At 40.0% G+C, this 25239-nt stretch overlaps 9 protein-coding genes across 9 annotated transcripts; 4 read left to right on the top strand and 5 right to left on the bottom strand.

Annotated features, from left to right (window-relative positions):
* Nucleotides 1-428: 428 nt before the first annotated feature.
* On the top strand, nucleotides 429-1706 carry BATDEDRAFT_87294 (uncharacterized protein; the record flags this gene model as incomplete). Its single annotated transcript, XM_006677503.1, has 2 exons — nucleotides 429-679; nucleotides 776-1706. 2 exons carry the CDS (start codon nucleotides 429-431, stop codon nucleotides 1704-1706), a joined length of 1182 nt encoding a protein of 393 aa, XP_006677566.1.
* Nucleotides 1707-1783: 77 nt separating this feature from the next.
* BATDEDRAFT_23580 (uncharacterized protein) lies at nucleotides 1784-4166 on the bottom strand (the record flags this gene model as incomplete). The annotated part of the gene is made up of 4 exons (XM_006677259.1): nucleotides 1784-2748; nucleotides 2872-3082; nucleotides 3183-3640; nucleotides 3983-4166. 4 exons carry the CDS (start codon nucleotides 4164-4166, stop codon nucleotides 1784-1786), a joined length of 1818 nt encoding a protein of 605 aa, XP_006677322.1.
* Nucleotides 4167-4484: 318 nt separating this feature from the next.
* Nucleotides 4485-6428, top strand: BATDEDRAFT_86940 (rRNA-processing protein BFR2; the record flags this gene model as incomplete). The annotated part of the gene is made up of 4 exons (XM_006677504.1): nucleotides 4485-5051; nucleotides 5184-5387; nucleotides 5478-5720; nucleotides 5793-6428. 4 exons carry the CDS (start codon nucleotides 4485-4487, stop codon nucleotides 6360-6362), a joined length of 1584 nt encoding a protein of 527 aa, XP_006677567.1. The 3' UTR covers nucleotides 6363-6428.
* Nucleotides 6429-6994: 566 nt separating this feature from the next.
* On the bottom strand, nucleotides 6995-9877 carry BATDEDRAFT_87097 (uncharacterized protein; the record flags this gene model as incomplete). Its single annotated transcript, XM_006677599.1, has 5 exons — nucleotides 6995-7027; nucleotides 7099-8289; nucleotides 8408-8584; nucleotides 8664-9262; nucleotides 9610-9877. 5 exons carry the CDS (start codon nucleotides 9875-9877, stop codon nucleotides 6995-6997), a joined length of 2268 nt encoding a protein of 755 aa, XP_006677662.1.
* A 5172-nt stretch (nucleotides 9878-15049) lies between these two features.
* Nucleotides 15050-15755, bottom strand: BATDEDRAFT_36739 (uncharacterized protein). Its single transcript, XM_006677418.1, has one exon. It carries the CDS (start codon nucleotides 15717-15719, stop codon nucleotides 15066-15068), a length of 654 nt encoding a protein of 217 aa, XP_006677481.1. The 5' UTR covers nucleotides 15720-15755; the 3' UTR covers nucleotides 15050-15065.
* A 360-nt stretch (nucleotides 15756-16115) lies between these two features.
* BATDEDRAFT_10291 (uncharacterized protein) lies at nucleotides 16116-16484 on the bottom strand (the record flags this gene model as incomplete). Its single annotated transcript, XM_006677101.1, has 1 exon — nucleotides 16116-16484. A coding segment is annotated over one exon (369 nt), but the record flags the coding sequence as incomplete, so codon positions are not given.
* Nucleotides 16485-18282: 1798 nt separating this feature from the next.
* BATDEDRAFT_23584 (uncharacterized protein) lies at nucleotides 18283-20054 on the top strand (the record flags this gene model as incomplete). The annotated part of the gene is made up of 4 exons (XM_006677260.1): nucleotides 18283-18624; nucleotides 18849-19163; nucleotides 19296-19690; nucleotides 19808-20054. 4 exons carry the CDS (start codon nucleotides 18283-18285, stop codon nucleotides 20052-20054), a joined length of 1299 nt encoding a protein of 432 aa, XP_006677323.1.
* A 2898-nt stretch (nucleotides 20055-22952) lies between these two features.
* On the top strand, nucleotides 22953-23667 carry BATDEDRAFT_36740 (uncharacterized protein). The gene has a single exon (XM_006677419.1). It carries the CDS (start codon nucleotides 23071-23073, stop codon nucleotides 23650-23652), a length of 582 nt encoding a protein of 193 aa, XP_006677482.1. The 5' UTR covers nucleotides 22953-23070; the 3' UTR covers nucleotides 23653-23667.
* A 224-nt stretch (nucleotides 23668-23891) lies between these two features.
* Nucleotides 23892-24958, bottom strand: BATDEDRAFT_4840 (uncharacterized protein; the record flags this gene model as incomplete). Its single annotated transcript, XM_006677037.1, has 5 exons — nucleotides 23892-24024; nucleotides 24128-24488; nucleotides 24569-24663; nucleotides 24784-24829; nucleotides 24910-24958. Coding segments are annotated over 5 exons (684 nt in total), but the record flags the coding sequence as incomplete, so codon positions are not given.
* Between the last annotated feature and the right edge of the window lie 281 nt (nucleotides 24959-25239).

Below are 25239 nucleotides of genomic sequence, written 5' to 3' on the forward strand. Positions count from 1 at the left end.
TTGTGGAATGATATTTTTCTTGATCAGCATGGAAACAACAGTTGCATTCTCGAGATTGTTTTGTTGAACTAGAGTGCGAACGTGTCCGAGACTTATAATACGACAAAGTGGAGTTTTTCAAGGACAGTTGAACCCAATATCTGATTTTAAATTTGACGATCGTGAAATGTATGGTGATTCCAGACGAGAAAAGATAGGCTCAAAAATAGTTTAATTTGAGATTGTATGATGAACGTTGTGCTTATTAAAGAGTTGAGAATGTCCAACAAACATCCAATAATTACCTATTTCAAGATACATACAAGAGTGCTCTATTTTGCATGGATACGGCTGTAATGGCTGTTTTGGTATTACAAGTTGATTGAGTATCGAGGTTGTTCTTAAAAGTGAATTTCTGGTCAGGAATTGACCTAAACACTTTCAAGAAAATGCCAGTCGAGGAACAGCAGCATTCAGAAGGAAATGTACTCATCAAGTCGTACAGGCTGTTCAATGATGATGAAACATTGTCTGCCCAGTTTATTGAGTATGGAGCTACATTAACTCATTTTTTAGTAACAACCTCAGATGGCACAGTTAGAGATATTGTATTGGGATTTGACCATCCTTTTGAATACATGCGAGTCGGACATGCTCAGAATCCCTATTTTGGCTGCATTATTGGACGTGCATGCAATAGGTGTGTTGTATCTACAAATACTAGCTTATAAAAGTTTGATTTATTCACTCATCAAGCCTACTATGACTGGTTTATCTTGTTTTGGGATATCTAAAGAACTGCTTTTGGCAAATTTCATCTGAATGATCAGGACTACTTGCTGGATAATAACAACGGACCAAACCATCTTCACGGTGGAATCAATGGATTTGACAAATGCATGTGGAAAGGATCCATTCTTTCCCATCATCCACCATCCATCTCGTTCACTTTTAAATCTCAAAACAATGATCAAAACTATCCAGGCTCACTGAATATTACCATCACATATACCTTACAGGCTACGGATCTAGTAGTTCAAATCGAGGCAATAATGGATACAGATCAGCCCGACAGTTTACAGACATATGTGAATCTTACCACGCATCCATACTTTAATCTCGACGGGATGGTAAACCCAACTGTACTGGATCACACAATTGACATGGCTGGCGTAAAAGGTGTTCTTGAACTAGACGATACTCAAATTCCTACAGGAAAAGTGTTGGACTGCACGGATTTTGCTGATCGAGATATTGGGTTTGCCCAGATCCATACAAAACCCGATTACTTTTTACCAATCACACATCCACAGACTATTGCAAATGGATTGGAATGTATTGTGCGATTTGGCGGTGTGGATCACTTTTATTTGAAATCCCATTCTACCAAAACAAAATCCGATGATGAGTTGGATTCAAAATTGAAACATTGCGACCTAGGTCCGCCTGTAATGCGGCTGGCCTCTCATGCATCTGGAATCGCGTTGGAGATGTATACCGATGCACTAGGCATTCAAGTCTATACCTCGAATTGGTTAGATGGATCACTTTCTGCAAAAAAATCCAGCCAGCCAAGCAATGCTCAGTATGGACGATTTTCTGCTGTATGTTTTGAGCCTTCTGCACCACCCAATTCCATCAATAATCCAGCCTATCGCCATTTGGTTGTCATGGATAAACATAATCCCTGGACACAAACAAGTATATACCGTGTTATGTTGATATAGTAGTACTGAAAATAATACTTTGTGATCTACTGTGTTTCATTTCAGAATAAACCCATTATATCAAGCAAATACAAGTTTTATGAACGAGCATGTGCAGCCCAAAGTCGCCGTCCAATCAACGCAGATATAATAATTACAAAAATAACTCTCCAAGGCGGTTTAACAATTTTGTGCAACCATGAAACTATTCCAGCAGGAGGTGGAGAAGAAGGATGCTCCGACTCTGGTTCAAAAGATGACGTAAGACTGGATTGGGAAGTTGAAGGTGAAAGAACCATAGATTTTGGAGCAATAGCGTTTTGAAACCGAGGCTTTCTTGCAAAGAAATGAGTACGAGGGCGATGACCAAAAATACGGGTATATAAATAGGGGATCCAACTAGTACTTTGGGAAGGTAAAGTACTGGAAGATGTAGTTGTGGTTTGTGAATTGTGTTTCAACAGAGTTGTGCTTGATCTAGTAATTGGTCGAAAGTGTCGTTCTTGTGAGGTAGTGTCTGACAGCTGAATAGGAGTAGATGGGCGTGATAAATGGTCAAAATAAGGATTTGAACGATTAATCGATGCGTCAGGCGTAGCTGAGAGTTTAAAATTGGTCAGAGAGGTGAGCGATCGTGAACTTGGTGTCCGTGGCAACCCAGATCCAGAGCGGTATTCCTGAACCCGCAATAGCAATTGTAGATCTGCAGCAGATCTCACTGATATAGGAGGAAACGTCGGGGTTCGTGAATGGTGTGGCTCTGACATGTCTGTGCCATACGCTGAAGAAGATGACAAGGAAAATGCACTTTGTGCATCAAACCAGGTTTCATGGACTGTAGAAACAGGTGACATGAAAGAAGCAGGCATTGGGGATTGAAGCATGCCCGCTCTCTGTGTTTCAAAATCAAAATCATCAATCTCTTCGTCTTTGCAAGCCATACGATCCATCATACATTCATGTGCTCGTGTTTGCTGTATAGGTGGAACAGACGATCCAAAAGAAGTAATGATTGGACATATGTAAGGAGACAATGGTAAAGCACAATCCAATCCGCCAACCGCTGCAAATTGAAAATAAATGTGATTGGAGTTTAGTATTCAAACTTGTAAAGATACACTAACATATGGCCAGAATAATCTGAATATCTAGCTAGATAGCCAAAATTAAACACGATACAGCTTACATATGGGTATGCATTCAGGTGGAATATAATCAATCAGTTCGGGTGTCGATATAAATCGGAGTTTCTCTGTTGCATCTGCACTCAATCCAGTTCGCAACACGCTCCATATGCCGGCATGAATCCATCCATAATTGAGTACCAAGACCTGTCCGATAAATTGCGGAAAATGCTTTTGAAAAATCTCCAAAAAGAGTGGCAAAAGCTCGTAATTCTAATTTTGGTTTAGGTTTAATTAGCCAAAACCCTATATTGTCAAGTGTTGGTATCGACGCAATCGATAAATAAAACCAAAGCAATAACAATAGGCTTACAATGTTGGACATTCCAAATCCAGAGAGATCGACTACGACTGTACATTGAAAGAATATTGGGACTGGTTCATTGCTACACGTAGATGCTTTTAGTGATGAAAGATCTGACAACGCACTAGCGGGAGCAATGCTGGGATCGTTTTGGTTGAGGCTTTGAATCCACCGTCGTCCGACCTCAAGAATGAAGATGACACACAAGCGCAAATCTTCCAACTCTGTTCCATCGCTGGAAGGGATAAAATGCCGAGGTGTGATGTGTAGCACCGGCAGTCCTTTGAGATCTGTTTTCCAAAATTGAAATAATCCTTTCTGAAGATATTCCACAGTGCGAGGACTAAGCATTTCAAAACAAAGTTGCGATAGATTATGTGTCAGTCGCCAGTCAATATGTGCTATCAATGCTGCCTGTGTATTGGCCATACTAAATTTGTGTTTTTTGAAGAACCGTAGTAGTAAGGCTACAAATAGTGTACGCATTAGCTTTAGCATGAGTTTACCGATTGAGATATAGGAGCAAATATCAAAATTGAATAAACAAGACTAGGCCATGCTAGGATATTTTTATAGACGCAGTAAATGCTAGAGGTTTCAACCCAGAGAATGGATATTGAATGCCGAGACATCAAACTTGGATAATAGAATTCCAACGGACATGTGGAGCCAAATCACACAAGATTGCGGGATTCAACTAAAGCAGCTTGCACAATTCTGCAAGAATTGATTGTATGTTGAGTCTAGTCACTAGTGTAACCCAATCCAAATAAATTGATCAAGACCATGTCATATATTTATGAGCTCACCCTTGTCGAGAATGAGCTCTGCAAAATGCACGAGTTCGTGAGCAGACAAACTCAAAGAAGTCCTATTCTGAGTAATGCTCTCTTCCAGAAAACATTGCAACTCGGCAATATGTGCAGCATGTTTATCATATAAAATCTGATACTCTTCTAATTGATGTTGAGTAGCAGCAGATTTCTGGACCATTGATGTTGATGCACCGATATGAATGGCGACAGCATATTTTTTATTGGTGAATTCAAAAATGGTTGAAATTTGGCATTTCTTTGTCTGCAACCATCTGGCCAAGAATGGTTTATGTTTATTAAGCCCATTCATCAGTAATACTTTACAGCATTGCTGAATTCCTTGCACTTTATGTAGTTCCAGCCAACTGCTTTTTAGCGTACAACCCCTATATTTTGGTGGCCAGGATATTTCAATCGCTATCCAGCTAGCAAAAAATAATTCGTAAAAACATGAAAATTCTTCACCAAATCCAACAGAAAATAATCATATTCTAGCATGCCTGTGGAGCAACGATCAAGGCCAAAGAAGACGCTTGGAGAGCGTATTGCCGAGCTAGCCAATCCACGACCCTATGATTTTGATCCGGAAAATACTGGCAATGATGCCCTTGCTGAGGCTGAGGACTCGGGACGCCTTTCTGACATGAACAATGAAAGTGAAGACGATGCTGCTCGCAATCACTACGCTTCTGTGACTCGTAGCTCATTAAGGGATCAACTAGATTTAGATATGGATGATCCCAAGTACCTTGGAAAGCGAGTGACAAGAAAGGCTTTGGAGCAAGAAGAGAGCAATGAAGACAGCAACGATAGTTCTGATAAAAGTGAATTGGGCGAGACTGAAATAAGTAGCGATGATGAGCAATCTGCTGAATCACAAACTGATGGGTTTGAAGATGAAAGTGACCGAAATAGTAGTAGCGATGCTGATGATCAAGACAGTGGAGAGACAATGATGGCGACACTTGCTCGCTTACAAAAGGACCAAGGCAAGATGATGAAGGCCATGACAGAATCTGCTCAAGCAGATGTTGAAAAAGGCAAGCATGTTCGTGCACAACTGGTAAGCCATCAGATCTGTTGAATGAGATGCTTTTGATGAGCACATTAGCCATTTATTTTGATATTTCTTGTCAAGTTTAACTATCAACTCTAATCTTATGACTGCAACCCATTTCATGATACACACTAATAGGGATTATGGGATAGTCTATTGGACATTCGTATTCGTATCCAAAAAGCAGTGGATCTCGCGAATCAAATGCCACAAGCCAGCATGTATGAACAATTTCTAGAGTCTGCAACACAAGAAATATCTGCAGCAGAGTGCAGACAGCAAGTTAAAGAAACATCTGCACAATTAACAACGTTGCTTGACGATCTAACCACGCTACGTTTAGTAAGTGAGCAATTTAAATTTTCAAATGGAATTTTTTATTTTTCTTCCAAATGACTAAATATATTTCCTTTTGGGTGCTATCTATACTAGGAATTAGTGGATAGAAATCCTGCTATAACCATTGATGGCATCAAAGATATATCCCATAAGCGTAGCTACCTTTCTCTAGAGTCTTCTGATCAAGACTCAATCCAACACATATGGGACGATGTACTTGCTCCCTTTGACAATGGGTTTCTCACTTTCAGAGATGAAACCATCAACAAGTGGAACAACAAGGTGCAGGCCGCAAGTGGTATTCATTTGCACAAGAAGTTCAAGGCACTTGATCAGGTGAGTTTCCACTGCTATTTTAATCTGTGCTTTACCATATGTTCAAACTGATCTTTTCTGAACTCCATGCAGAGCGTCGTGTCGCAAATTCAACAAATATCACATGATCGTGATCGATTAGTGAAACGCACTCACTTGATTCGTACACCACTGACTATTCTTGGCAAAAAAGAAAATCCAGATGCAGAGGATCTTTCTCTTCATACCAGTTCAGAAGTAGAACTGCGGGACAAGCATTTGAGCAACTATGATCCCGAGATTTTTGACGATGGTGACTACTATCAACAACTTCTCAAGGAGCTTATCGAGTCTCGTATGTCTGACGCCAACGATCCAGCCATGCTCGGTGCCAAGTTTGCCCAGCTAAAACAGATGCAGAACAAGCGAGGAAAAAAAGCAATTGATACCAAAGCATCCAAAGGTCGTAAAGTGAGATACCATGTTCATGAGAAAATTCAAAATTTTATGGCCTCTGAACCTCGAGGTACCTGGCACGATGAAATGGCTTCTGAATTGTTTTCGAGTCTGTTTGGTCGCAAGATCAAAGATGCAAATTATGATGCAACTGATGATCAAGTGGAAGAGCAAAGTCATGAAGTATCGGCCATTACTGCTACTGATGGATTCAAGATTCTGGGCTAGTAGAATTGTATTCAAAATTATAAAGTCAATATAGCTTAATTTAGATGCAGTGGTTTTGATTTAATGTGTGCCGATCCAGTTGACTTGATTGTTATTGTTGCTCAATCCTTGTGATTGACCTGCGCGATATAAGCCGGCAGCACTCTTTGTTCATAGAGTTGCTTGTGACATATCTGCGCGGATATTAAAGATGATTTTGTATCAAGATGTGTGGTGCGGAAGTAACGATATGGCCAACGAGCTTGAACTAACATGCATTGTTATGTTTTTACCTGTTTCATTGGCTTGTATTTTTGCTTTCAGCCCCTTTTCTAGATCATTTCTGAATTAGATGGTTGTTATGCTAGAGAGCTTTGACCTGAGATGTTGTCGTTATGGTAACTATGCGCATCCCTTTGGGTAGTGTGTCTTTGCTGTGATCATCTCCACCAAGGTCTTTAAACGTCTAAACATTTTCTTTGTATTATACTTTTTGTGGTGAGTTATGGGATAGTCTAGTAAATAATGACTGCTTGATTTGCGTCAATGCTTGCAGTATGATAATGAAATAGGATTGCATGTGCAGTCATGAATCTACTCGATCAAAAATAAAGTTTATTTTATCAGTTTCGGTTTATACAAGCCTATGCGTTTCATTGTAATTCTTGAAGTAGCAGTTTAGCATGCTAAAAATACAACACATAGTTAGATGATCATTATCATAGCATGTATAGATCGTATCAATCAGTTAGGTTACCTTGGCCACATCATACGCAGTGTTGGCAATCTGCTGCCTCAAATCACGATTATAAGGCGCAAATTGAATTTTTTCGCCCAGACCTCTTAGCGACATGCATAATCCAACCAGCGCCTGTCGTAACGATCCCATTGCCTCTGCCAACACAACCACAATTCGTCCAATGTGTTCAGTTTGAAGCACCAAAGTGTTTGTATGACCAATAACAACCAAAATGAGACTGTGGATTGTGTTGCTGTCAGCATCGTTTTCTCGGATCGTGTTGAGCAAATCTTGTATAGCTCGAGCAACGCGATCTGTCACGTCTTCAACAGAAAGTCGAGCGCTTTTGATTTGATGGCGGTTGGTGTGTACCAAGCTAGGTTTAGGTGGAACGGCCGAAACACTGGTGTAAGTATTTTTACTTCCTGAGGTAGAGCGTACAGAGCCACTCTCACTGTCTTCGTACGTATTGCTTGAGTTGGAGAGTGACGACTTGTGAGGATAGGCTTTTATGTTTTTGTGTGCATAGGATAGAAAAGGAGATGATCGAGTGGGTGCACTTGTGGAGAGCACGTTGGTGTTTGAAGCTGGCAAAGATATTGACATGCTGTCAAACGTGGCGATTAATGGGCTAATTGCACGCCCAGATGCATTACTTTCTGATTGACCAGATAAATGATTTAATCCATTCATAGTCATTCTTAACGCAGATACAAGTGCACGAAATGCAATGGCAAGGTTATTTGTGGTTGATTCAAACAATTCTTGACTGCATGTTGTCAATGGAGTATTGGTAAACTGCTTTGCAATTTTCATCAACATCTTGCTACACGTCCCTACATTTGTAGTTGTATTTTCTAGTCGTTTGAGTGTGTCCACGGCAAGCGGCATGGTCAAATAGTGTTCGGCCTCCGCTGTGATATCGCGACAGATAATGAGAATAGAACGGAGTGGTGCAAACCAAGAAGAAATTGCAGAGGTCCTTACAGAAACCATGAGTTCAGCTATATGAGTCTGCATACTTACTAATAATATTTCTGGCCTGACTGCTGTGACGGTCGAGCCAGATTGAATGCTATCTTTACGTCTAGCCGATTTAGATGGGACATCGATAGAAAGGGCTGGAGATTTCATGGGGTTCATGTTATTTGAAGGTGCTCCATACTCTTGAACGGAGGTTTTCCGCGGTGCTTCATCACTGTGTAGAGGCTATTTTTAAAATAAGATGCATTTTCAAAAATATCATATTTGAACGGAACAGAGTTGAGTCATCAAATCAGCATTGCAACTTTATAGATATGTGTTGAATTTGACAAAAAATCTTTACCCTGTGATATGCTGGGCGTTGACTACTTGATCGAGATGTACTATAATTGGTAGAGCGTCTAGGTCTAGCCGAAAAAGTCGAGCTATCGTCCAGAAACTCTGATTTTAAATGTGCGCTAATATTATTCAAATAAGCATCCAATTCCATATCTGAAGTAGGACTTGGCACGGCAGACAACTGATTGAAGATTTTTAAAAATCAAAGAGTAAAATCAGTCTAATGTCAAAAAGCTTGTTCAGATTTTATGAATACCTACAGATACGGGAGAAGGTAGTTGCTGTCTGTAATTGGATGAGGTTTGGCGATAAGGAGTATTGACAGTGGCTGTACGACGAGCAAGTATAGGACTTTCAGGATAACTTCCCATAGAACTAGTGGGTGATACCACGGGAGTTGGGTTTTGAGATTGCCAATCAAACCCCAAAGCAGCTGGAGATTGACCTCGTCTAGCCGAATCCGGATTTGATAAAATCACGGAATGACGACTTGTCAACAGATCAAAGCTGTTTGTATCAGATTTTCTCCACGATTCATGTGATCGATTGGAGTTGCCAGCGCCTGGTCTTTCCCAAGATCCATATGTACGATTATGCGTGTTGATATTATAGGGCGGAGTATCATGGCTCAATGTAGGCGATTGGTAAAACTTCATTGACAGCTGTGGGCTTTGTCTTGAAGGCTCAATAGAAGGGTGCACCGCTTTGCAATTCTGTACCGCTTTGGGAAATCTACGACCCAATTCCAAAAGTATGCTTGCGGCAAAATTCTGAAATACCGCAAGTGACATTGTGCCCAGTTTTTGCCGAGCTTGGTTACGAGTTTGTGGCAGATCTGGTCGAATCAGCAAAAAAGGAACTATATCGAATGCACAGATTACAGATATTTAGTACTCAACGGACATTTACGGTAATCATGTAGTGAAAGGCTCATGTAAAGTATCGCCAAAAGGCAGATTAGATGGAAGAAAGTAAAATAGCGCAAGCTTTAGCAAATGATGGATGCAAAGTGCAATATCATTCATGGATAGCTTAACGAATCTAAAGTGATGATTGGATTTAAAAACATTCCATTCAACTTTTCTACAGAATAGAGTATAATATCATGTGAATATATTGGCAAAGAGTGCAAGGTAATGTTTAATTCCCTCAGATCGCTCATCAAACTAGACGGCAAGATTTCAATGTACAAATCAGACTACAAACCATTGGTATTGTTGACTGTCCTGCGAGTACATTCATCAACCATGTCCATTGCAAATCCCAAAAACTGCTGTGCAGACAACGCTGCTAATTGCTCATTTTGAGAAGCAGGTGTCTGCATGAACGGAGAACACAGAGCCAGATAAGTGTATATCGATTCATAATAAAAGATTGATTGAGATTCCAACTCTGCGATGGATATGGCGACGGGCGCTGATGCTGATGTGGACAAGGTAGCTATTGATATGTACGAATCGGCGGCAGTAACCATATTCACAGAGATTATAGAGAAACAGCAACTGTGTTGGTCTGGATGAAGAAACTGTTCAAACTATCTGCTTTCCTTATTTATTTCCATCATTCAGGGTTCAACCATCCCATGAATAAATAGCTTCCCTTTGCTACACACCTTGAATATTGCAATTTCAGTGACAAATGCCCGGGCTGACTACACTCTTTAAATTCCCGATATGAACATCCCCACAAGGAAAATTGCCATGGATTCGCTTGGTTAATTATAAACTCAGAATAACTAGTCGGTATTCAATATATAGACTGGAGTGCACTCGAGTTTGCACCCAAATATCTACTCGACTCATTTCAGTTGCTGCATGGCTTGGCAGTTTACGGGCGTAGTGATGAAAATGAAGCATTAATAGGGGTGCCAAATGCATAATAAGCAGCCAATTTTATGGAAAGATTGGTGCCAAATTTACTGGTATTTCTGTAGTGATCGGCATGAAACCAGCAGCTACATTCCTGATATGCGATCATTGCTCTCTTGAACTAGAACACGAACGTATGCAATTGTATTATAATGGATGTGTTTATCGAAGCAGTCAATTTGTAATGGGAAAACACCGAATATCCAAACATTGTATATTCCGAATAGAAGCAGTTACAAAAGTGTTCCGTTTACATGAATATAGTTGAATCGTATAGTATTCATAATAATGCCACTAGTCAAACCCCTCCTTGAATAGCTGCTTTGCAACACCCCTCTAAATGCGCTTGTTCATTGTATAAAAGCATATTTTCTCACTTATCTGTTGTCTACATGTATTTTGTATGGCCAAAATGGGATGTTCAAATCACTTTGCATAGCTTTATTTTGAAATGTGATTAAAGGGTCGCCAATGATATATTAATCTCGCTTTTAGGGTATTGTTCATGGTAATTTAACCAAACTACATTGATTTCAAATAATCTGAAACTATCTCAGCCAAGCATCTCTAAAATCACAGCTGCAATAGCAATTTTTTCAAATCCATTATACTTGTATTATGCTGCAGTAATTGACTTTATTCGGAATAATCAATGGCTAAATATCCGCTGTGCTTTCCTACTACACATTGACATTCTTAATTCAATCAACACACCATCCATCATATGATGTGTACAATCGGATTATAGTCGAGTTTGTTTTTCCACCCTTGACATAGCCATGCATTGTACGATTGCTAGGTTCATTCATTACAATTCAGCAATTGGATTTGGCTTGTTCAACTACAACCCCCTTTTTTTATTTAAAATATCGCACAAGTTTGTGTTTCAGTTCAAGAAAATAATGATCGCATATCAGAATACCAGTAAAGTTGGCATCAATGGGCTGTTTATTATGCATTTTGATACTCTTATTTAGTGTTCCATTTTATGTGAATACGGCTGTAGTGTGAATGGTACTTCATTAAACAAGGCAACATTTAACCAATTAGTAGGTAATTTTCAAAAAGGATGTTGTATAAATACATACACGTATTATGACATTCTCCAAAGGATGCTCGAGTAGACATCCGAAACTACAAAAATACATAGGCTTGGAATAATACAGGATATTGATTCTGCAAAAAATGAAGCAGTATAAACTCTAACAAAACAAATGTCAATATCCCAAAACAGTTGGTCAACTAATCCAAAATAGTGAGCAGCTCCTTTGCATGCTAAAAGTAAAATACAATGTCAGTAGCCTGATCAAAACATATTTGAGCCCACCAAGTTCATTCGATCTTACCTTGGCAATCTCGTAAGATGAATTCGCCACCTTCTGTTTCACAGATTTGTTTCCAGGGTTATCAAAAATCTCATCACAGAGAATTAACAACTGCTCACGAGAGTCTGCCATAGTGCCAATGACATCTTCAGCATCAGCTTGCATATCAGGATGTAATGGCTCTCGAGATGTATCAAACGTTCCTCGTGTTTCGTATACAATATTGTCTACAAAATTGACAATCTCGTTGATAAGATCTTGAAGGTCTCCTCCACGAGTAGATGATGATCGCATCGCTTGAAGTAAATCCTGAATTGTGTGAGCAATAACGTCTGTTTGCTCTTCAAGAAAAAGCTTAAGCTCTTCAATGTCCATAGGTGGAAGAACATCACGACGTGAATCACGGCGCGAATCTCGGCGTGAGTTACGCCAATTCTCCTTTTCTGGTGCAGCAGGAGCTATAAAGTTAGATGCAGGAGTTAGCACAGTGCCTTTGCTAGCCGAGTTAAATTGTCCCATATATGTCTCACCTCTGGGTAAAGATTTGGCGTTTGCAGAAGACAGCATACTTTGATCTACTGGGCTCTTGCCAAATTTAGGATCAACATATTTCATCATATCAACTAGATCGCGAAGAGAATAGCTCAGTTGAACGACCTCATCCTCAATACTATCAGCAGTAGACCGTGTACCCCCAGATGAAGCATGCTGCTTTGCTGCTGCCATTAAATGTGTTACAGAGTCGGATAGTTTGTCTTTGAGAAGCTGAAGTTGCTGACGATCGTTGGTATGAGTTGAGCCACGCTTTTCCAAAACTTCGCTATCATTAATGAGAGATTTACAAGCCAACAAAATAGATTTCATTGGTACCAGCACAGCGGGTGCTGTATCATTTCGTGCACTCAGAATCAGTTTATCCATAGATGCTTCAAATGCTCTGTATCGATCTTCTAAATCTGGTATATCTGAGTTTGAGGAAGGTGATGTAACAACTTCTGGAGCATTAATGCGGGGCTTGGAAAGATTTTTAGGCGATCCAGATGATATTGGCGACTTGAACGCAGTTGTGTCGTTAGCCTATTGAAAAGATAGTGTTAGTAACCAGCAACATGTAGTAATCTTTTAATCAATAGAAACTCACTTGGCTGTTGCGAAGTGTGTTGGCTTCCTTCAAAGCTAAAGCATGCTCAGTTTGCATACGGTTAATCTCATCTTGTAATCGATCGCGCTCATCTAAACTACGTTGAATATCGCCTCTTAAAGTATCGATTTCTGTACGAAATCGTTCATTTTCATCTCGTAGTCGCTCTGTATCCTTGATTGCAGCATCGGCCTCGTCTCTCGCCTTGTTTCTTTCGTCCATATATTGATCCCGCTCAACAATCAAATCCTGGGACTGTAATGTGAGTGTTTTGACTTCAGCTAATAACCCAGACGCTTCATTGCGAATGGAATCTGCCATTTTCGTTTGCTGATCGTAGTCATCCTGTAGAGAGTCATAATCCATTTGAAGTTTTTTAATTGTAGTCTGTGCATCAGCCTGTGCATCAGCTACAGCATCGGCTATAGTATCAGCCATGGCATCAGATTGTTGAATCAATTGCTCATCCAGTTTAGTAGAATGCATGATTTCATCTTTTAGCTGTTCTTCGTGCTTCTTGACTATTTCCTCAAGCTGAAGACACTGGTCTTCCAATTGAATTGCACGATCATCTGATTCGCGCAGATTATCTTCTAGTTGACGCAGACGCTCGTCCGATTGTTTTAATTGTTCTTCTGATTGTCGGAGTCGATCTTCCAACTGCTGTGATCGACCTTCTGATACATCGCGGCTCTTGAGTTGTTTCTCTAGCATAGTAATCTTGTATTCATAATCTGTACGTAATTTTGAAATATCATCCTAAAACAGTAGATTGATGAATACAAGTGCAACAAAAAGTATAAAGCAAGCCAACGGAGTCCATACCTGTAAAGAGCCATCACGAGATCGAGCACTCGAGCGGTCAACTTGTGCCTTGTCATCGTCATTACGAGACCGCATACCTCGACCCTCTTTACTAAGATCTCGTTCACGACTTCGAAACTCTCTGTCACGAATGCTTCGATCTGGAATTGGGGATGCAGTATTAGACCTAGAGGGACTAAGATAGTCTCTATCACGAGGCTCGCGAGGTTCACGAGGTTCACGATCTCGTTCAACTCGAGAAGGTAGATCAGTAGGTCTCCTGCCCTCTTGCATTCTTAGATTTCCTCTTGGTGGAATTGGTTCGGTTGGTGACAAAGGGCCTTGATCGTACCTATTTGAACGCTGATCATTTCCATTTGAGCGACCCTAGTCAAAACAGCGTAAAAAGATTAAAATGCCATTTATGCTAGTATAAATACTATTGGTAAAGTCGAGCATATGATTCAAAAGCATACCCCATTTTGAGAATCAAATTCGCTGGGAATATATGGGAATCGCTTTTCAATTTCAGACAAAACACCAGAAGCCAACTCCTTTAGTCTTGGTATAGGCAAAGTAGCCATTTTTTGTCTTGCTTGATTCCGAGTAGGCATCAAATCTGTCCGTACAGGTAAAAATGGGACTAAAAAGATTGATAATTGGATTAGTCGAGATTAGTGAATACGCATTGAGAATTCAAGACAAACTATAGTTGGGAGCATGACTATTGATCAGTCACAGTATGCTTAAATAAACCAATAGTCGAGACCAAAGCATTCTATAAAAGTTTCACATGACAATAGCCAAAACACAAATGGCTGCTGCAAGCAACTATTGAAGCTAAGAGAACAGTAGAAGAATGATTTGAATGCAAGGGAGTCTGAGGTGATTAGAGCAAAGAACAATAGACTGTTGCAGCATGCAGTTTGTATCAGTTATTTTGTAGCGACAACAGTCGAATATATTGAACAAAAAGCGATACGATCCATTGAAATGGTAATGTCTTGAAGGACAAAGTTCCAACAATATCCTGAGCTATTGAGATGACCAACACCACAAGCCTTATAGCAGATATTCAATCAAGACTGACAACAGTTTCAATCACAGCGTTTCTCCTGACATGACACTACTTGAAAGCATCCTCATTGACCCATATGAACTCTACACAACAAGACTGGACAACAAAGCAGTACCTTCTTTCGAGTCCTTTATTCTTCGACTGATTTCATCATACAAATCAGTGGATACATCCAGTAGCTGTTCAGGTGGTAGTCTAGAAAGTTTGTCCTTGCTGGCAGTGCGACCAGAAACAACATATGAGGCAAGATATTCTTTGAGCAGAGCATAGTGAGAACTGAATGTGCGATCCAAGTCCCTAGACATGATTATCCAGTATGTTGCTCAATAGCAATATATAATAATGAGGAAGTAGTTGATGGCCGCAGAGTTTCGTTTCAATAACAAAAGAAATTCAACCAACAATCGCCACCTGTTAATCCACTGCAATTATTCAACATTTTCGTTTTATTTCGAGTTCAGCAGTTGAATCACTTCGTTCAATAAATGGCTGATCAACTCTTGTTTATCCTTTCTCTTTGCGTCTAAAGTTGAATTCGCTTTCGCAGTCTTGAGATGTTGGGTGTAAATTGCACTCAATGTCTTCAATGAAGACATTACGCCTACGACATGTGCTAATTCAATCACCTGTTCCGATGTAAATACAAGACATAATCCAAGTCCTCCTACTAACCGCAGTACCAATTCATCCTCTTCCTTCACTGCTGATTCTTGGCATGACTCTGCTTTGGATTGAATTGCGCTACATAATGCTGCTACTATTTCACAAACCCATCCTTCGTCCGCCATCACGCCAGGATTGGCTCCTGTCCTGCTACTGTCCAACTTGATTTTTCGTAAATGACTGATTGACCATACAATATTGTACATGAGCATGGTTGCCGTTTGACAGAGTTGGCTATTGGAGGAAAGAAGATTATCTATGGCAATACTTGTAAACAGTGCACGTGTATCTGTCGCAGTATCATTCCCACCTGGTCGTGAGAAGGCTGCAAGTGGCATAGATGGATCTGATGTACGAAACAAATTACATCCAAGACGCAACAGCATTACACGAGTGGGAATTGCAACATCATCGCCGCCTTTGACAACATTCGACATTACGGTAGCAAGTGCATGCGATGGATCTGATACCAAAAAGTACCCTGCCGCTGCATAATCAAAAGAAACCAATTGTCGCACTATATCCAACGCTGGAAACATTTGACTTAATGGCAAATTAATCAACAACTGACTCAAAAAATGTTGCCAGCCCTCTACACCCATTAGTGTAGGACGATCACTTGTAAGCTTCATCCATTCAACAAGAGCTTGTGCAGCCTTGTCATCCCATGCCAATGTGTTTGCATCTGCAAAAGACTTTAATCTTTTGATAATCGCATCCAAGTCGGACGATAGCGCAAACCGAATAGGATCCATTGTAAGCAATTGACTTAGTTTACTCAGATCCAGCTTTGCATGATGATGAGGCGGATACGCTGTATACACAAGCAAGTCGATTGCGCTCTTGAGTTTCTGTACATCGGCACCACGAAATTCATGAAACTTTTTGCCATCGAGAAAGAAAATAAAGGTGGGTGTTGCAGTGACACCGTATGCTGCTGCAAGATTTTGAGCAAAACCAAGCTCAACCGATAGTCCCAATACAGGAGCACTAGGAATGTTCATCGCACCCAAAGGCTGATATGTTTCATTGATCTCGGTAATGAGACGATCGAATTCTGGAGATATCATTCTACAGGGACCACAATTTTTGGACGTAAAATCAATCGCAACACATCTGTGAGCAGAAAGCAGTGAGTCGAGTTCCTGTTGGCTGGTGCACGGACGTACATGTGATACTATATGATTGGTTGAAGATGACATGCTGGTAGGTTGAACTGCTTGACCAGTGCTCTGAGACTGAGATCCAGATGCAGATGTAGATTCAAATTTAGATGGACCGTACATACCCTGAATCATAGAAAAAATAGACTTTCCAAATGGACTATATTATAGACAAGGTAGAGTTTGGGTATTTTAAAAACAAAGTCGAATACAGTGCCTTGGTGTGCATTAAAAGAATCATTATTTTATGGTTTTGCATGAACCGGATAGATTCAGCAAGCATATGTTCACCTACGTATCCAAAAACTCTGCTGGAAGACCAGTAATGTGTGCAGGAATGTGTTTTCCAACTAGAAACTGACACACTTCATCGCTAAATGAATCTAAGACATCAAAGATAAGAATCATACTAAAATACAAGTGAAATTGGTGGCCACTTACTGCAGTTATTGTCTAGCAAATGATACTTGTCTGCACTATTAAAATAGAACCAGATTCATAGTCAGCAGTCCGTGTCGATTTGAAGATCCAACTATACTGAAAAACTTACGTCCAGATGCCTCGCATATTGGCAATGTATTCATCAAAAACATCTTTAGGGATATGAGTATAACCCATGGTGATAGTTTCGATAGGAGTGCCGTGCGGATCAGTGTTGGGAGGAAACACTTCAATTCCTTGGCCAAAGCAATACTCCTTGTCAAATACTGCCACTGACGTATGCCTTGATAACCAGAACAGTTAGACAAGTATACCACGATGAGGATATACATCAAGATGGCCAACAAGCTCTGTCCTGAACACTGGATAGTATTCAAGGAATAAGAGGCTGTCAACATATAGCAAAATAAGCAGGCTTACCAGATGCCATCAATTTGACGACCAGTCAGACTCATGGAAAGAGCCTTGGCCATACCATTCGACAGGTCATAAACCAATAACTGCACAAGATGTCCTTGCATTACAGATTTGTCAAAGAATAGTAACGAAATAAATGGTATTGATTATTTATCCGATTGCATGGGTTTACGGCCGTATTCACACAGAACACCAGGAATGCCAAACTGCCAGTTATAACGTGGTCGGTATCAATTCATATCAAATCTATTGGCTAACACTATGTCGAACTTCTTGGAGTTTGCTGATCTTTGTATAAAAACTGAGCATTTGTTCACAGTTGCAGTACATTCCACAACTGTGCAATCTTAGACTCTTGAACACTGGGTGATTTATGGGAACAGTTGCATTCCCGAGATTATTAAACTAGAACGCGAACGCATGAGATTAGAAACAAAAGTCTGAGTTGTATTGAAACTATTGAAACAGTCAAACTCAATATCTGACTTAGACTTGGTGATTGTACAATGTATGATTGTGCCAAATAAGGATAATGTCGATCCAAAACTATAGTTTAATTGTGTGCATCATACAGTGGACGTTGTGTTGATTGAAACAGTCAATTTAAAATAGAACAGTACAACAAACATTCAACTACTGCTTATTTACAAGTAAAAAATACTTACTGTAGAGTAGATATTGAGAATGTTTCATTTTACATGAATACTGCTGAAACGACCCCAGTTTAATCCAAGTGTTGGATCGTAAATGGATATAAACTAGCAAATATTTGGAGTTGAATCTAGATTCAAATATAGCAATTTCTATTGCAATCTATACTGCAGACTACAGACGATGGCATTAGTGATGAATAGTTTATCAAAAAAAAGATGAATGGGCCAAGATTCTACCAGACTCGATAAATTCATTACAAATCAAATTACTTGCGGTCAACTTACTCGACAACTTCTATTCTCGAAATATATAACCTCGTATAAAGATGGCCGGTGACGGTTCATCCAGCAAGTCGCCAGCATCAAATGCTCATCACTTGACAAACTCTAGCACTTCATCTACCAACACCACGGATTCATATCAATCGTCGTCAAGACCTTTTTTACATTCCTTACACACTGCACCACATATCACATCAGGAGTATTGCCATCGCTTATCACCACCTCATCTACTCATTCCAGCACCACTCCTGAAATGGACAAATTTGCTCCCACTAAAGAGTCGTGGATTGACTTGCAAAACACTGTTTATCCTGCAATTCGTTTTGGCTCTGTTTCTATCGCGGCTATATGTGCTGCATTCACTGGAGTGATGTTTGGATATCCTGTAAGTCTTTTCGTCAACATACTCTTAGTGTGTACTTTAAACCCAATGGATGGTTTAGGCCATGGTCTTGAAGGAGATTGATCCTGTCGCATTAAATCCATGCGTCATTATGATTTTGTTTCTATTTAATTTATCCATTGTGGAGCAGCTATAATCAAAATCTATACCATGCAATTGAACAACGCAATGTATCCGCTTACTGACAACTTTTTGTTTTGAACCAGTTCGATTCGATTAAAACAAGGATGCAGGCATACATTTACCCATCGACAATAGCATGCATTCAACAAACCTACGCTCAAGAAGGCTTCAAGGGATTTTACCGCGGAGTACTCCCTGTAGCTGTCACTGTTTCTAGTCTTAGATCAATTTCATTTTCTGTTTATTTCAAGTCAAAAGATGAGTTTTTAAAACTATTGCCAAACATAGGCGTGATGGCCGAGGGATCTACTGCGAGAATATCGGCTGCTTCATTTTTTGCTGGTGGAACGACAGGAATGTTTATGGCTGCACTCAGTGCTCCAATGGAACTTGTCAAGGTACAACGAATTGATGTTGGATGGTGTGACAGATACTATTGGCATTTGAACGTGCATAGTTGTGAAAATTTAAAGCCTGCTTTTGATCTACTGATTATTGGGCTAAACAAAATATGAATGTCTTGTGTTTAGGTTCAAAGACAATTAGAACAGGCACCCTCAAGTACAAGCATGCTTAAAACACCAACCATAGCAACCACCTCAGTATCAACGGCGACGCAATCTGCATCGATCCATTCCGCATCAACCACGAATTCGCTGCTTGCAACCAAATCAGCAAGTACAGGGAAAACCACTTGGCAATGGTTTAAACATATATATCGGACAAAGGGACTTCAAGGGTTTGCCATTGGATTTCATGTTCAGATCGCAAGAGACTTTTTAGGTACAGCGCTGTACTTTTCTATTTATGAAACATTCAAGATATGGGCAACGCCTGTAGATGAAGTGCCCGGACCCATGATACATATGCTAGGTGGAGGTTTTGCGGGCTCTCTATCCTGGCTTTTTTTATTTCCGTTAGATGTGTACGTTTTTATTGCAGTTTTATATAGTTTGAATGCATTTAAATCATGGGATGAATATTGGTTTATGCATTTACATTTTATTTTGATTTTGAATTTGAAAATGGAATATGTAATTAGAATCAAGAGCGTGTTTCAACAAGATGCATTTAAACCTCATCCACAATACCGTCGAGCAGTTGATTTTATTCGCGAAAGATTTGTCCGGCAGGGCATACGAGGGTTTTATCAAGGCATTGGTCCACAGCTTATTCGTAGCTTTCCTCTACATTCGTTGAATTTTTTAGTGTATGAACACATGCTGAAAGTATGTAAGAATATTGGACTGAATACGCAAAAAGAGGTCGGATCAAGTCGAGACTGCTGATATATCAAGCATACCATTCAATTAAAGTGGAGCAGATCTTTACCAAAACTAGTATAGAGTTATAGAAGGTTTGGATGGTATTGTGATTTACAGCCATTATTCACGTAGAATGGACCACTAAGTAAGGATGCCAAAGTATATAATAAACAGTCTCATGAAATGATGGATGTCAAGTTGCTGAAAAACATTGTGATGTCAACCTTTTAATTTACTGTATTCTGGTGATTGACAACAGTCAAATCCAATGTTTAGACTGCAATGTATGACTACTAAAAGAGAATCTCGATTCAAAACCATAGTTTGTATCATGACGAATGTCGTGTTGATTGGGTCGAAAACAGTAATCTGTAATAGAAAAATGCAACGAATATTTAGTTATGAGCTGTTCTGAAGCAGAACAAGTCATTGCAGCATAATACAGGTATTTCATTTTAGACGAATATGGCAGTAAAACAACGGGTAGTTTGAGTACTAGTTCATTTTCGAAATAGTCCAATGATGAATGGAATGAATCATGACTTGTAAGTATCAATATATTGGATAGTTTTACAGGGTAATTTCGGCCGAGGGTCTAGAAATATGGGTTAACAAATAAGGGAATATAGTATGAATAGCATCAGATCCAGTCACCATCAATTAGACGGTAGTGGTGATCGAGTTGATATATGGATAGACAAGTAGAATATCTAACAAGTAATGTTCTGTAAAGCAACCCAAGACCATCAAGATGCAACAATGGATTGAAAATAAACTCAAACGGTAGCACAAAGCCATTTGGCGTTGAAAAGGAAACCATTTATTCGTTTCTGAGCAACTCACTCCGCCCCACATTTTCAAACGATTATTTGTATAACAGCAACTATTGTTCATCCAACAATAGCTATTGTTCGTCCAATAGTAAGCATTGCAAGTATCTAGAATTCAGCCTGTTTACAATCGTTTCAAAGAAACCAACACTAATTAACGCAGTATCCAGACGTTTGGAACGAATTCCAACCAGATTGTAATCGACCGTTTCTATTGCTGAAAGTCTATGAAAACATCTGCTCAGAACATTGATTTCGAAACAGTCAAGTCGTAGTTAATCAGAGGCGTCCATCAATACGAATACCTCGAGTGCTTAGTTTGATAATACTCGAGTATTCCTTAGAGTGCTCTTGATCCACTTGGGCTCAACATCAGCTTGCTATTTGCACTCCTTGGACTCCATACTGCAGCAACTTAATCTCTACTATTCCACAAAGGTCGCTAGTTTCTGCTCGAGTCAGCACGACTGCTCTGCCAAACAGCTGCTTCTCTGCTGCTGTAAGTCAAGCAACCTTGTCTATGCCATTGCTACAAGCCATCGGGCTCTTCTCTGAGCGACTGTTCGCACAACCCACTCCCACTCATCCTCCCCCTTCAGCTCATACTACTGCCAGATTACTGCAGAGTCTTACTAAACTGCTGTTCAAGCTCAAGCTCGAATCATTGGCAATACTGGTACGACCGTGCTATCACATTCTTTTTATTGGTCTTTGGAAACTTGCAACCTGTCAATCTACTTGCTCAATTTTTCATCCCAGTATCACTTGTAAATGGCTGTTGACTGACAATATTTAACCCCATAATCGCTTATTGTCTTTCTATAGTCTCCACAACATCCTATTGAATTCTATCCACTATACGAAACCAAGGACTTTGCCATATGCATTTTTGTTCTTAAAAAGGGTACCACCATGCCCACCCATGATCATCCTGGCATGACCGTCTTCACGTATGTGCTTTGGATCTATTGTTCATAATCTCCCAAATAAGCGTGATTACTAATATATTGCTTAGAAAACTCATTTCTGGAGATATGCATGTCAAGACCTTTGAGTTGATAAATGATTCAAACAGGTAGGAAATACATTCAAGAAATAGTTTGATTCCATCCTGTTATTGTCTAATACTGTGCTTTTTACAATCTGGTATTGAGCTTGCTTTATTGTGTTTGCTATTTAGCATTTTGAAAAATGCTAAATGCCAATTGTAGTCTCATTGGTATATGCTCGCTTCTAACTACTATTTTGTATGTATGATTGACATGTTTGCTTTCGGTTGATGCTATTTTAATGGGTACCTGTCAATAGTTACAAGCATGCAATAGATCCAGTTAGTGGAGCGCCACTTCAATGTAAGAGTATAGATTGAAATGTGGTTATTGTTTATAAAATCTATATTCATAATCTACCATTGGGTGGCCAGCATTTTTCACTCATCTCATAGCATGTCTGATACCAATATACGTTGAATGGTTGCATCCAGTATTCTAATCCACCTTGATTTTGTATTGGATTGACTAGTGCAACGTGCTCATGTTCGAATGGACAAGACCATCAATGCTGATAGTCCAGATTCGTTGTTAACCATTGTTCCTGATTCTGGTCCAAACATGCATTCGTTCACCGCGGTTTCCGATTGTGTTTTTATCGACATTTTGGGCCCTCCATACGATCAGAATCGATTATGCACATACTTTCAGGAACTATCACCCAGCGGTTTCGAAAAGTACTTTCCAAATGCTAAACTGAAGATTAAAGATGCAACTGCTGTATCTATAATGGAGGATGTGGTAATGAATGCTTCGCTATGCGAGAATACACATACTCAGTCAACATCACGTTCAGTTCCATCCAAGGAAATGCAAGTTGAATTTGAGGACAGTGAACAGTCTTTGTCGATTGATCATCTTTCCCATGTTGCCCCTTCTTTATATGTGCAACAATCCAAGAAACTAGCTGAAATTCCACCCCCACATCTAAACCAAGTAGAATCGACTGCAGCCGAGTCATTGCCTTTAAATTTATCACAGCATAGATCTTCGCAGCGGACCTCGCATATTTCCCAAGATCTGACAGACACTCCCTCTGTCGCTACCACATCCAATAGTGCTACATCTACTCGTCACTCTCAGTTATGTTCTAATCTGGAATCCGCGCACATCTCATCATCCCATAACAGTTTTGCTCCACCATCTTCATTTTCTCAGGAAATGGGAGAAAAAGGATCATCAGTTCAAACTCTTGGTTTGGATCACTCTAGAACATTGCTAGCCAAAACCCAACAGCCTTTACCTTCATCTTGCTCTTCCGTCACATCCGACATGACTTTTATCACCAAAACTCCCACACCTTTGCATCCTGCTCGATCTGACATCATAGCCCAAGATTCAGATGACCCTACCGCTGTTTGGTTACTTGAAGTATCCTGTATGGAGTATGATTGCTATGAGAGACGATATGGAGGAGAAGACGCTGTTCAACCTCTAATTCCTCTGGCACCACCCACTCACACTGACTCATCTGTATGTTCATCTGAGACCTTGGATACCAATACTTTACTAGCATCTATTCCCATACAACCTGCTTCCCATTTGCATCCTACGTGTTCAAACTTGCCTTCGTCTCCATCTGTTCCTTTTAAAACATTGCAGCAAAACCCTTTCATGTTGAATGGAACTGCTTCTAAACAGGAATTCCAGTGTCAGGAAAGTGACGGAACTGGACTCGGCCAGAGCAATGCTGCACCATCAAGTACCGATATGGGCCGAGAAGTTGCACTGCGGCGTGAATAAACTCATTTAGTCTTTATATTGCTAATAGTTTAGATTATTCATGTCTAAAAACATAAATGGATGAATTCTAAACTCGAAACACCTTTTCACTTTGTAGCCATATAAAGACAAGATGAACTCTTGGCAAACCATGTTGATGAATTGTTTCCAAGTATATTTTTATTTAAATCACCAGCAATCATACTGTCTGTTTAAATCTCACTCCATGTTCAAAAGTGTACATGACCCAACTAATTGGATGGAGAGTAGGGAAGTGGTGTGACGATCCGTGCTTGCATATGATCAATCAACTGAACGGTCTTGTGGACAGTCTGTGACCATCCTTCCACCTCCCAGGCCTTTTCACGCATTTCTTTGCGTACCTGCAGATCTCTAAACATTTACAAGTATGAAGGATGAGTATGTAAAATGTGAATTAGATGGCGAGTTCCATCTAATCCAAGACGTGTACATGAATGTTTACATAAACGCTTACGGATAAGCCCACATATGGTGAACGTAGTTGAGATGTCCAAGCTGCGAGAACCATGCACCAATTGGCTGCACAAACTTGCTTCGTGCCTCGAGTCCACGACGCCATTGCTGTTCCCACTCGAGCATTTTTCCAGGCTGGAGCAGATACGTACGAAGTTCGTAAATGCTGTTTTTACTAGGTTCTTTGGGTAAAGTCACTGCAGTGGCAGATTTCCAAAAGGCAAACTCGAGCATGATTTGGTTTTCGCGTGATCGTAACATAGGACGAAGACGACGTTGAAAATCTTGATAAACCTGATCCTGAGCCAGTATCTTTTTGGTTTGAATGTATCCTGGATAGTGGTTGTATTGCCAGATATGGACTAAAAACAAGGTTGATAAAATGATCTGATATGGATGCCAAATGGACATTTAAACCTTGATAAGCATGGGATAAACATACTTGCTTGGTCCAGTTCACCGATTTCAGTAGTCCAACTACCAAACAGCTTTACTTCAGACCCTTGATCCTTTCCAATCCGTGGATAGTGCTCAGCACTGCCAATTGATTTGAACAGTAAAATGTAAGATTGAGTTTAAATTTGGCATATCAAGTTATTTAAAACGGCTGGCTTGAAAATCGAAACAAACCAAACATGGTTCTCAATCATGACCTACGTGAGAGCAATATAATCATCCATAGCTTCTGGTTTGACATTATGAACTACAGATCCGAACCAAAACAAGATGAATGGTGATCACGTATCGAATTGGACATACATTGTGCCAGATATCACTACATACCTTGAAGCTCATGCACATACTTTCCTCGTGCCATAAGCTTGGAATAAGTGACGCTCAATTCTTCTGGCTCGTTGCCTTCCTTGTTGGGTGCACCGCGCAAGATAGAGTTGAACATGGACTTGACTGACGCAGAACCTTGAGTAGGAGTCGACTCCAAAGTGCTATCCTCGCTGTCCTTGGAAGACTTTGACAAGGTGCGAACAAGCATAGGGTTGATTGAGGTCTGATTCAATGACTGCAGCAATGGAGAAAAAGCCAGTCTCTTGGAAACCATTGACAAGGGCCCACACTGTAAATACATGGCTTACAGACAAGATGGTTTGTGTTTGA

The sequence above is a fragment of the Batrachochytrium dendrobatidis genome, assembly GCF_000203795.2.
Source record: "Batrachochytrium dendrobatidis JAM81 unplaced genomic scaffold BATDEscaffold_3, whole genome shotgun sequence".
In the NCBI taxonomy this organism is placed as follows: Eukaryota; Fungi; Chytridiomycota; class Chytridiomycetes; order Rhizophydiales; genus Batrachochytrium; species Batrachochytrium dendrobatidis.

Coding starts and splice junctions, on each gene's coding strand:
- BATDEDRAFT_36739 (XM_006677418.1), bottom strand. CDS start 15,719: ATGTCGAATGTTGTCAAAGGCGGCGATGATGTTGCAATTCCCACTCGT.
- BATDEDRAFT_36740 (XM_006677419.1), top strand. CDS start 23,071: ATGGGAGAAAAAGGATCATCAGTTCAAACTCTTGGTTTGGATCACTCT.